The sequence below is a fragment of the Stegodyphus dumicola genome, chromosome 5 (assembly GCF_044657685.1).
Source record: "Stegodyphus dumicola isolate Sdum_Otavi_A_Nest chromosome 5, ASM4465768v1".
Lineage (NCBI taxonomy): Eukaryota > Metazoa > Arthropoda > Arachnida > Araneae > Eresidae > Stegodyphus > Stegodyphus dumicola.
In genome coordinates, this window is record NC_140772.1 from 149,720,118 (window position 1) to 149,732,930 (window position 12,813).

General features: G+C 30.8%; 1 protein-coding gene across 2 annotated transcripts in view; it reads left to right on the forward strand.

Annotated features, from left to right (window-relative positions):
* The first annotated feature begins 1,323 nt into the window (after positions 1–1,323).
* Dhc64C (dynein heavy chain, cytoplasmic) overlaps positions 1,324–12,813 on the forward strand; it is a 289,295-nt gene continuing 277,805 nt past the window's right edge. Inside the window, exons 1-5 of one of the 2 annotated variants that reach the window (XM_085817195.1) lie at positions 1,324–1,665; positions 1,851–1,956; positions 4,725–4,898; positions 9,127–9,382; positions 12,609–12,795. In XM_085817195.1, coding sequence (XP_085673321.1) covers positions 1,413–1,665; positions 1,851–1,956; positions 4,725–4,898; positions 9,127–9,382; positions 12,609–12,795 — 976 coding nt within the window. In that variant the 5' untranslated portion in view covers positions 1,324–1,412. The remainder of the gene's footprint in view (positions 1,666–1,850; positions 1,957–4,724; positions 4,899–9,126; positions 9,383–12,608; positions 12,796–12,813) is intronic. The other variant, XM_085817194.1, reaches the window with a different exon arrangement.

Sequence of the window (12,813 nt, forward strand, 5' to 3'; positions counted from 1 at the left end):
CCTTAATTTCCAATTATGCCGTCCTTCCGGCGATGAAGTAACTTATACTACGTGATGCAAGAAAAAATACTGAAATATTGAAGTGGCAAAATTTACTTTAACGAATCTTTACATAAAATAACACACTATACCTAATATTTGAAGACTATTTTAAATCCGTTTTAGTTATACTTAATTTCAATGTATTCAATAAAGTGCTGACCTAATATATAATGAGATTATTAAAAAAAAATTGAACGCATTCTTTTTCTATGATTAAGTTCTTTAAATTACTCCATGTAAATATCAGTTCAGCATTCAAGATTTTGCGTATAATGGTTCAAAATTGGTAACTGAGGCAGTTTTAGAGATACCCCTAACGCTCTCTAAAAAAATATCGAATGATCTTTCCACGTTCTCGCATAACCCTTAGCTGAATATTTATTACTAGTATTAGTCAAATAATTAATCATTTGAATTATATTTAGCGGAGAGCCAAAAATTGCTCTTGAGAAATTTTTCGTTGAATGCACTATTTCGTTATTGTTTCCAGACTCTGCAGATGGCTATTGAAAGCGTTCAACGTTTTGTTATCTTGATTGGCTAAGGCTCCTATTAGAGGAGCCTTATGATTGGCTAAAGAAAGCTTTCAACGTTTTCTCCTCCGAAATTGCTTTTTGCAGGGGGGGTTATATACATTCGAAACCTGTTCAACTCTGCAGACGATCTACAACACAGGCGCGAAAAAATTCGCCAAATTTCCTACTTGGCGAAAGATGCAATGACGTTACCGAAACCTTTAGGTTTGCAAAGTATTTGAATATAATCTATGTATGTGCACATTATGTGTTGTAGAAATAACATTTTGATGAATGAAACGTGTTATAGTGAATCTGTAAATGTTACTTCGTTTCCTAAGATAAAAATATTAACCATTTTAATGCAGAAAAATTAAATATTACCCCAAACGGCACTGCATTTTTTTATGAGATAATAAAGGGCTAAATTTGCTTATGTTGAACGAATAGGCAGACATTTGTCAACAAACCGCCTTAAAAAGCGTTCAGACTGTTTACACTTTACATTCCATCGAGATCTAAATTTATCATTTTGAAAGAGGAAAATAGTAAAACTGCTGATAAGAGTTATCAATAACGGTAGAATTATTTTAGAAGATCCGAGGAACAAGCATTTTTCTAACACAATACTCAGTTTTTCATACATTTGTTTAAAATCATGCCTCAGTATTAAGTTGACTGTGTCATCGTTTACTTTTTTAAATCGCATTTTATGGCAACACCGGTAACAGTATGACATCATACCAAATAAATGCTTACCTGAGTATTGATGTTGATGGAGAGTATTAGGGATTGAACAATGTCGTAGTGATTTTTTTATTAAAAAAGTATTTGATCCATTAAGTGACAAGCGGTATGGGTGATTCCATAGAGAGCACGGCTTCTCAGCCGTCGTCTGTACCACCGTCTGTAACATCTGAATTAGCCGATGTTAGTCAATTCATAAAATATATTAAAAGGGTGGTGCCAGTATTACTAGAGGACGATGATGAAGTTCATCCAGCTTTAGTAACAGCTCTTTCTGATAAAAATAACTTAGAAATTCTTAAGAAGTTCATAGGAGATTCACAGTGTAGGGCGATACTTATTCAGAGATCATCAAGTAAAGGTATAATTATTAGTTGTTAAATTGTAGACTGCTTCGTGTAAAAAAAATCAAAATTCTTAAAAATAGTTAGAATTAATTAATTATTTTATAGACTGGGCCTGGTTTTTCAATACGTAAATTTGAATATCATTTCTGATGTGAAAAATAACACAGAATGAAACTATAATTACAATCTTGTCTTTCAGATGATGAAGAAGTTAGTGAAGCTGGAGCGGAAGGGGAAGAAGAGAAAGAAAATGTAGTTTACATTATTTCTGATGATGTTCGTTTCACAAATCCTAAAGTTAACAGGTGCATATTTTTCTTCCGTGAAAACAATGGTCACTAAAAAAAAAAAAAAAACCTGACCGCTTATTTTTTTAATGAAGATTATATATGTATATGCATGCTAGTGGCATGCAAATTATGCTTAATTTACAAGTGGTATCTAAAACCTTTTAATTTTTAGGCATAATAACAGTCTTTGTTATTGTTTTACGCTACAGATTCAATCAACCAAGTCTGCTTTTTTAGGTGCATGCTCTGTAAGGATGAAAAGATAACGTTAAGAAAAAGGGGCAAATAATGCATCTCATATTTCTGTGAATATCTTATTTGAACCTAGGCAAATATTTTATTTGAACTTAAAATTGTGTTTGTGACTACATTTTTAAGAAAACATTTTGTTACCTATGAGTAGTTTTTTTTTGTGTGTGTGAAATAGCAGAATCGCCCACTGCTTGGCACGCTTTTAAGAATTGCGCATACGCGGTATCCATGTACATGTCGACCTATTTTCACTTAAAAAAACATCCCAGAATCGCACAAAAAGGGCATTGTGCACACTCTTGACTTTATCCATGTACACATCGATCTATTTTCTTTTAAAAAGTCAAAGAAAATTGACAAAAATCCAATTCTTCTTACTCTTGTAAAAAGCGCCAAACAAATAAGTGGGCGATTCTGCACTTTAACCTTTTTTTTTTAAGACTAGTGAGATAAGTCATAACACTCAGTGTATCGAGTGTATTTCATTTATTTGAGAAATGTTGTATAATAATTATGTTTGCAGGACTGTTAATTTTGTTTAAAAGCATCAAGGAAGTACAGCTTTGCGTTTTTAATCTCAAACTTATGATTGCATATAGGTTAAATTTTCATACAGATAGGGTAACAAAAATATTCAAACCATTAACTTTTGAATTATGTAATATTTTTGCCAGTAAATGTTACATTGATTGACATAATTAAATGAAACCATTAAAAAAAGTTTTTAGATAATATAATTCCTCTTGATATATGAATAAGATCAAAATAATTATAAATCACGCTATCTGGATTGCGATAAGAATTTAGTCTGTGACGTAGTGTCATTTAACAGATAACAAAGCATATCTAGCATTTTAACTTGAAAGATGGAGCATTTAAATATGATATTATGAACCGATGAAGGATTAAAAATTGAATGAAATAGTAATTGAAAGATTTAGATGCCAATAGAATATGTTCCCGGGTAGGAAATGATTAACATTTGTCAGAAAAAAAGGAGGGTGAGAGAAAAATTCAAATTTACAGTAATAAAATTGCAACATGAAAAGGCTGAAAAATGTTACAAAATTTGAGAATTCTGTAAGTTAATTATTTCATTGAAATAACAGAATTTAGAATTATAATTACAGGCCTATGATCTATTTTCTCCATTACAAAACTGTGATCATGTTGTAGAATTTAAAATATTGATTCAAGGGGGGTGAGAAAGGCAAGGAGTAACTTAGTGGGATTATTTGTTTTATATAACTGCTAATAAAGTAGTTCTAAAATGGGATAGAATAAAATCTGTGCCTTATTATAGCTCATCTTTCAAAGCTGTGTATTTGTCTCTTTTCGGACTATATTAATTTTTTTTCTCTTTTGAAAACATCACGCTATCTATGCATTTATTCTAGTTGCATATTATGTCACCATATATTTGACCTGAAGGCAGTTAATATGTATATGTTTAGCAATTGAAATATTGCTGAGTAAAATAGTCTTTGATAATCTTAAACTTTCTGGATCCAGAAAATGTCTTATATTAGAATTGTTAATTTCCAAACACTTTGAAGAAAATGAAGTCTTTTTATCCTACCAGATATTTATATGCTTTTCAAAACGTTACATCTTATCATATTGAAGATATTATTATTCCCTTTGAAATAATGTAATGTACTGAAATCCACATTCCTTAAGAAACAGCCACAGCAAAATGCATCATTTGTAAATCAAATTGATTTCATTTTGTTTTCACCAAATCCAAATCACTTTTTTTCCCTAGGTTAATTTTAAGCTAGAACCATAAAACACTAATATCATAATTGTATAATGTTCTATTCCTAGCAGCTGCATGAGGTTGTCATAAATTTTCTTATCGGTAATGTAAATAGCCTTAGTTTCCCTAAGAAAATCCTGTATGTGGGTTTTTCACCTTTTAGATAGGTAACTAATAGAAAGAGTTAGGGAGATAAATGTGCTTTGCTGTATTGAAATAATTTAAGCTGTTTTAATCATGTTCATTTTTATTTTCTGTCACTTGACAGAGTAATTTATGCCCACAGGAGATTTTTTTTTTTGGGGGGGGGAGAAGATGTAGTTATATAATTGCTCCATTTTAAAAATTAATATATTTTGGATCTATATGTCAAACATATTATTTTTTATCACTAAATTTAAAACAAAATTAGCTTTGTACACTTTATCTGTTATGTAATTGAACAAATACTTCTCTTCGAAATGCAGAGTTGACAATAATAGATATTTGCAGCTGAACTTTTTTACCTTTCACAATATTTGTATCTTAAATTATAAGCCAACAATACAGTTTAAATAAATTAATGAAACATATACAACATTGTCTTATCACAATATTTCTGTGAAGAAAATGATGGAATATCAGGTTCTATGACATCGTGATAAAGCACAACAACAATTCAGCTCAGTTTTAGTATTATAAAGTAGCAAAGCCTTTTTATTGCATGCTTTGTTTATTTTAACTTGATTCATTCATAGTGATTGATTTATTCATAGTGTTTTTGTTTTTATAGTATTGTCATTATCAAAACTTCATCAGTCATTGAGGCTGAAAAACGAATAGTATCACAGGTACGAGTAATGAATCTGAATGATGCATCACCATATGAAACTCTTCATTCTTATGTCAGCAGTGCTGTTGCACCTTATTTCAAATCTTATGTACGAGAAACTGGAAGAGCTGAGAGGTAATGACTACATAGCATTGGTATTTTTTTTTATTGTCTTTAATATGTATTTTATTATTATATAAAAGCGCTGTTTGAACTTTTAGTATTAACATCGTAATATTAATAAGTTACCTTACTAGCATAACACACATTTTTTAGCTACATATTTTAGCTAGGAGGTTTGTAACTTTCCGTCCCTTCATAGGTGGTTGTCTATCAGATGCCACCACTTCTGGCCTTAGGAGTGGACAGTGCTGAATAGGCAAGTGCCTGCCATTGGATTAAAAAAAAAGTACCAGTACAGTGAAATTAATTTTTAAAGAGTACATAGCTTTATAACTTGCACTTGTTTGAGTTATGTTTACATAGTTAAAATATTCTTAACTGTATTGATATCACTTCCTTCTCTATCATGTGTTATATGTCCAACCATTCAATTCTTATCTTCTGATTATCAGATATTTTGAGTTGGATTGTACGTTGCTGATGCTTGGTAAAAGTTATGGTATTTAGATATTATTCCATTGACTGTTGGTGGAAATTTCAGCAGCATTACCAGTCATAAATCATAACTGTAGAATTCTAAAGGAAGTGAGTAACTTTGTTTTTCAATGAACTGTCATTCTTTATTTGCTTCTATTATCGACAAATGAAAATTATGAATTGAGAAAAAAAATGTATATTTATTCAAGATTTTTAATAAACTAATAACTAAATTTTTTAAAAATCATCAGTTATTGCAGCCGTGGAAAATTCCTAATGACATTTAAAATAGCAATAGGGCCATTCCTAGAGGGGGGTGGTGGTGCACGTAAAAGTATGTGGGTGGCGGTGGTTGGTTGGTATCTTGTGATACCATGCCTAAATATTTGAAATTCATTGTAAGTACTTGTCACATGTAAGTACTTTTTATAGAATTTGTCATATGCAAGTACTTTGTGAAATAAAAATTTATTAATCATCAAGCTTTTTTTAAAAAAAATTGGGTACAGCAATCTTAGGAAAGTATGCGGGCAGCCGATGGCCTAGGAATGGCCCTGAATAGCAGCAACGTGATCATATTCTTTATGAACTCAGCATCATATAAATTTGCTTAAATAAGAATCTAAGTGCTGATGTGTGGTACCATAGTGATTTTTTCAGCCTATTATACTGAATCCCAGAGTCTTTTGATGTTTTCAGTTATGTGTACCACTTTCAGGATCTACAAAATTATACCAGTGATTCACATTCGTATGTGAAAATTCTGCAGCTTTTAATTCACTAGCTTTACAACCTTTCTGATAATCGTAGATTTGGTTATAGATTTGATCGACTATACTTTCTTTTATTGCTTTCATCGAAGTACTTACTTCTATCTGTAACTCTTACAAAACATTTATCAGTCTCTTTGCACAATCCACCAAATAGCCACTGCTGAGGAAGTATTTGACCCGATTCATAAAAAGGTTTTCGTTGATTTCTACTATTTTGTTAGGCCCTCTAATTTTACCAGAAGTTTTGTTCAAAATGCTCCGAGTACAAACTTTTTTTTGCAAAAGATAATTAACCCAAAGACACAAAAGATAAATATACAGAGCTACAGAAGATAATTATTCCAGTCTGTTGCTTTCCTCCATTCAGCAAATGTTAATTCTCTCGACCAGCACAAATATGACAAATGTGATTCTAAAGTTTTTGAACCACGTTTCTTTTCGAATGAGTTACAGTTTTTGGCATTGCATCATCATTGTTCATCCATTTTCAAGTAAAGCACCATATCATGTCCATTAATATGCACTTTTTTTATGGTAGGATTCCATAAGCTCAAAAATTCACTGCTTGCTTTTCTGTAGAAGCCAGGTCTCAAATTTTTATAATTTTGTTTCAAACTGCAAGAAAAACAAGAACATTTTTAATTTCTATCCATGTTCATAAAAACAAAAAATGTCTAATCAAAAATTGATCTGAATTACATGAAACATAAATTCAGATATGCTGTGACATCACAGTCATTCATAACTGGTGCTAAATCATGCTATTTGGCCGGTTGACAGGATAATACATAAGTACCAAAGTTATTAACAAATATGTTTAATTCACTCTGTGCAATCTTTCCTGTAAAGGGTACGTACTTCATTGTCTTGCGACTTGTTATAAATAACTTAAGCTGTATTAAAATGTCTTAATTTCAGTTTTCAAAATTTTGAATATAGTTTTTAGAAGAGGAGTTATATAAATAATCATAATTTGCTGTCTAAAGGAAAATTTTTGCATACCTAAACAATAAAGTAATAAAATATGTCTAGTAAGGAAGTTTCCTGTTTAAAAAAATGCTAATGCTACAATTATAGCAACCTTTGTAGAGGAGTTTTAAAATGTAGCTAGAAAAAACTTTTTCCACTGCTGAGGAAACAGTTGAAAGGTGAAACTTTCCAAAGTGATAGGTTAAAATAATTCAGAAAAATTAATGCATGAAATAATATAGAACTGCTTTACTATAAGTTAAAAATTATCCCACAATTGTTGCAATGATCCAGTAGATTAAATTATTTGATGTATAACAGGTGAAGAGACGAGTGTGAAAAAAGGTACTGATTGATTTTCACAGCCCCTGTTATCAAAATGGAGCCAAGATAATCACCAAGTTTAAACTACTCGCATACAGTTTGTGGCTGCCATATCTGCACGACTGCTTTTAATATGTCATAAAAAAGCTTATCTTTTCCACAGGATTTCCGCCGCTGAAAGATAGAACCCTGAATGATATTGAGCTGTACCTGTCGTTTTGTTTCACCATTTAACGGAGCATCACAATCTTTCCACATTTTGATTGCAAGCACTTGTTGTTGATCAACAAAATTAGATGTGATTTACACTTGAATGGCTGTAACTAGCATTTCAAGGTCGTCTGTTTTATAGGGTTGCCAACAATCTGAATATATTGTTGATTCTTATACTGGTTGGTCTATAATCATTGATATCAGTCTGCTTGCTTCCTGATTTGGAACCTGCCAAGAAAGTACTTGCCACTTTGACACAAAAATATTTTAATGAAAAAAATAGCACTAAATGCATGCTTTGATCTTTTCTGTTATATTATTTAAATAATTTTTTAGCGTTCTGAAATTTTTGATTAATTTTTTATATTTATTAAGTCATAAAACCAAGTAATTACAACTGGGAAAACAGCTTATTAGGGCAATATATTACAGTTTTTGTCTGTTTCAGATAATTCATATTTATTTTGTTTAGTAAATAGCTGGTATAAGCATGCGAAGTAGAGGATTAGAACTACAGAAACAAATCAGATGCATAAATTGAAATGTTGAACATTTGTTAATCCCAAATTGCATAAATGAATTTCAGTCTTCTGTTGAAGGAAAAGAAGTAATAATATTTTTAAGCATGCTTTACAAAAAATGTTAATGTAGTTCAAAAAATGTAAATTATATCATAAAAATTATACCTGTAAAAGATGAGGTACTCTCATAAAAATCCCTTCAGCCATGAAACTGTCATCAAGCAGCATGATTTCATGCCAGTTATGGATGTGATGTCACAACACAGTCATCTGTGCTTTCGTTTGATCTAACCCTTATTGCTCCTTGGTGAACTACCTTTTTTTAATGAGGTATGATATAAATTAACAGATATTGGCACATTCATTTCATCAGTTATAAATGTAATTCATAGAATTAAACAGAGTTTCTAGTAAAATTGGAGGACCTAATAAAGTAATAGAAATAAAGGAAAGCATAATGAAGTGTAAAAATGAAATGAGTCGAATATTTCTGTACCATTGGCTATTTGGTGGATTGTGTAAAGAGAAACTGATATTTTAAGTGTTAAGAATTGTAGATGGAAGTATGGCTCAGAATTCCATAGGAACAATTGACACAACATTGGTGGGTTCTCTACTATTATAGTTTGAGGGTAGCCAACTTTCATGTTTGATGAGATAATACACATGTGCCATAAATTATATAAAAAATTTCTGAAAATGAATGTTAGTGTGAAACCAGAAACTGAATGATTAAAAACTAAAATATATACCAGCATAACATCTAACTAAGGCAGTGGATCAGAATTTTCTTCATATTTTCTTGTTCTTTGTATACTTATGGATTTACATAGTGTATTCTGAATGTAATAAATCTTTGCAGTTCTTATTTAAAAAAAATATGTAAATTTCATGTGGAAATGTAAGTTAAAAATTTTATACATAAATGCACTGCAAAGTGAATTATTCCTGTTTTTGCTACAGAGATGGTGATAAGATGGCTCCAACGGTGGAAAAAAAGATTGCTGAGTTGGAAATGGGTTTACTTCATTTGCAACAAAATATTGACATTCCAGAAATTACTCTACTCATTCACCCATCTGTGGCTAACACAATAAAAAAAGCAAGTGAAGAAGGAAGAAAAGCCACTGTCAATGACTTTGGTGATAAAGTTGAAGATTCAACTTTTCTGAACCAATTGCAAAATGGAGTCAATCGCTGGATTCGAGAGATACAAAAGGTAAAGGACAGTCCGTGCTTCCATTTCATTACTATTGAACTATGTATTAGTGCAGTTAAAAGTCTGAGATCCATACTCATCGGGATTTCTAGGTCTTCAGTTTAATCTAGTAAGATACATGTAGAAACTATAAAATTTAAAAAAAAAAAGGTAATATTTGTTTATGAATAAAGGAAGCGTATAACCAAGGGAATCAGAATTTACAAAAATAGCTCAATATTGATCTGTTTGCTTTATAAAAAATTTCTTTCAATGTAAATTGTTTAAGCTGCTTCATTTCTTATGCTAATGCATTCTCTTTAATTTTGTAGACGTATAATTTCTTACTCAGAACTCCTTGTTCATGTTCTGTAATTGCCTTGTTGAGAATTCCCATTAAATTATCAATCAAAATTTTTTCATTCTTAGCAGCTTGTCTATCTCACTATTCACTGATATTTTCTGCATTTAGAACCATAAACAGATATCGCCATCTGTTGGTTAATTGATGATTATGACATTATCATTGAAAAAAAAAAAAAACTTCTCTTATGTCATCTTTATTGTACTATCACTTCTCCACAAATTCCATTAATTGGAAGTTTTGCTTTTTGTTTGTGAAACCGTAAAATTCACAGCTGTCATCATAAAGTTTAGCTAGTGGCCGTTAGACACTATTGGTGACATATCCTGCATGAGATTGGCAACTGATTAAATTTTGTGTTGCTTCTATCATATGCTGAGGAAGTTAGTTAATTGTATCTAAAGCTAAGGAAATCTAGTCTGTTAGGTTAGTTATTTATTGTACTTATGTCTATTTCCTATATATGCTTAAAGCTTATCTGAGTTCTGAATAAATTAATTCCTACATATACTCAAAGCTTATCTGGATAACAAGTGAGGTATTCTTATTCAAACATCACTAAATTTAACCTTTTGTCTATGAATATCATTTACAAAATCTACTTTTTGCGTATGGAAAGAAATTCCTCATCGTAAAAGCCACATAGCATTTAACAGCACAGTTGTCATCACCAAACCTGTAATCATCAGGAAGCCAAATATCAAGATAAAAGGTTCATCATAAAAAAAGGTTACTGTACTGTTTGGTATTCAGTTAATAATATTTTTTTTCTAAAGTACCCTTATGTTATTGGGGTCGGATTTAAAAATTGTATGTATGCATTTATGTGCGTATATGTCTACATTGAAATCCATCCATATGTACATGTATACATGAACACATCAATCCATGCATACATATATACATTTCTAAATCCAGTCCTTGTAACAGAGAAGTACCAAAAATTGTTTTAGACTTCCTGCATGAGTCATTTCTCAAGCTGGCATGAGCTGATACTCATGTTTTGATGAAAGCAACAAATGATGAAAAATGATTTACCAGTTTGGTGTCAGGGATATAAGCTTCAGTAGCTGTAAAATCAATGATAAACTTTGGTAGTGTTTCTATTTGAGTTGTTTAGCAAGCAAGAAGGCAGCCTAATTATTGATCATATAGGTTTATGCTAATTAATGATAGTGTTTCTTCAACATGAAGGCGTTTATTTAGTGCCAAAGTGAAATTAAGAATCCGTTCTCATGCTTTATGATGAAAAATGTCTACTGCTCATGTGAGAGGCATATGCTAATACGAGATGCTCTGATCAAAATGTAATTCTTTCATGATTTTTACCCAAAAGGTTATTAACCTTCCAGCACGCGCACGTCGTATTTTTTACTACATCCGTTATTTTACCGTTTTTGGCATGAAAAACAACAGAAATGAGTGAATATTAATAATAAATTTGTTAATAAATAAAATATTAATCTTATTATTGCAAAATACAAATGATATCACATTCAAATATAAGTAAATTATTTTTAAGTTCTTATGTTAGAGAGATGGAAATGCAGTGACGTATTTCATTATAGAACATTTTAAATTTATTATTTAATAATTATATTTTAAAATCGAAGCAATTTTAATATTCATCAAAAGCAAGTATAGACAAATAAAAAAGGAAAACACCTTGGTAGGAAAAAAGTAAGTTTAGCATTACTTACTTCTGCAAGGAAATTTACTTCTTACTGGTTACAAAAACGCACTTTAAACTAACTTTAATATTTTTATTTATTTCTAAAAAATGGAAATAAAAGAAAGTAAGGAATTGAAATCGCTATTGTTTTCCCATCCAAAGGTTTCCTTGTCTTACTTTTCTTCATCAGATAATTCTTGAAGAATACGAGCAAAATCAGCTGCTTGCACATATTTTTTTGCCATGAAAACTGATATAAAATTTACAGAGCCAAGTGTATTCAAATCAAAATAATACATGGCAATTAATAACACAAAATTGCAAAATATTTGAGAAAAAAATATTTTCTTAATTTTCACCTACGAACACATGCGTGTTGTAACTTTTATGGAAAAGCTGCCTCAGTGCCAATTAAAAAAAAAAAAAAAAAAAAAAAAGTCAAATGACTTCCTGTTGGCACATTCCATGATGTGGGGAAGGGTCGAAAGGAGGAATAGAAATAACATTTAAACATCTCAGCTTCGATATACGTAAAATTTGCATTACAAACTGAATTTGCCGTAAATTTTGCTGGAAAGTTAAAAACAAAATGCTAGTAGTTTGGATATTGGGATGGATTCTGGGCTTTATATTGTATTAGCTTTCAGAATGTTAATCAAAATTCAAGTGATTATATATAGTACTTCTTGCATTCAGGACTAGATTTAGATTTGACCAAAACGCTAAGGTATTTGAAATAGGGGGTCCTTTATGAGGGATATAGGTCAATTTTTTTTTTTTTTTTTAAATGGGATATGGTACAATATTTTGGGGTGGCCCCAAGAAAGTGGGGGACCTAAGCTATAGCTTGTGCAGCTTGTACTTAAAAATCTGACACTGCTTGTATTGAAAAGTCATAAACATGTGCAAAAAAGATAGCATATGCTATAGTTGTTCGCAGAAGTAAAACACAAAAAAGCACAAAGATCTTATGAGATACTTACAATATGACATGATATTGGGAAAATAATGCAACCAAATATTTTTCATTCTTAAAAAACTTTTTTTCTACTTTTTTATGCATTTATATGGGAATCAGTTTTGCTAGTGTTCAATGATACAAATGAAGTAAAAATTTTTTTTGCTTTTCAATGTGGTCAACGTGTATGGAATAATTGTATATATTTAATTTGCACTCAGTAATTTTTTATGGTCTATAATTTTCTGTTTAGGTCACTAAACTGGATAGAGATCCATCATCTGGTACAGCTCTTCAGGAAATTAGCTTCTGGTTAAATCTCGAGCGTGCTTTGTTGAGAATTCAAGAGAAACGTGAAAGTCCTGAAGTCGCTCTCACTCTTGATATATTAAAAAAGGGAAAACGTTTCCATGCAACAGTCAGTTTTGATACTGATACAGGTGAGTCTTTTTCACCAA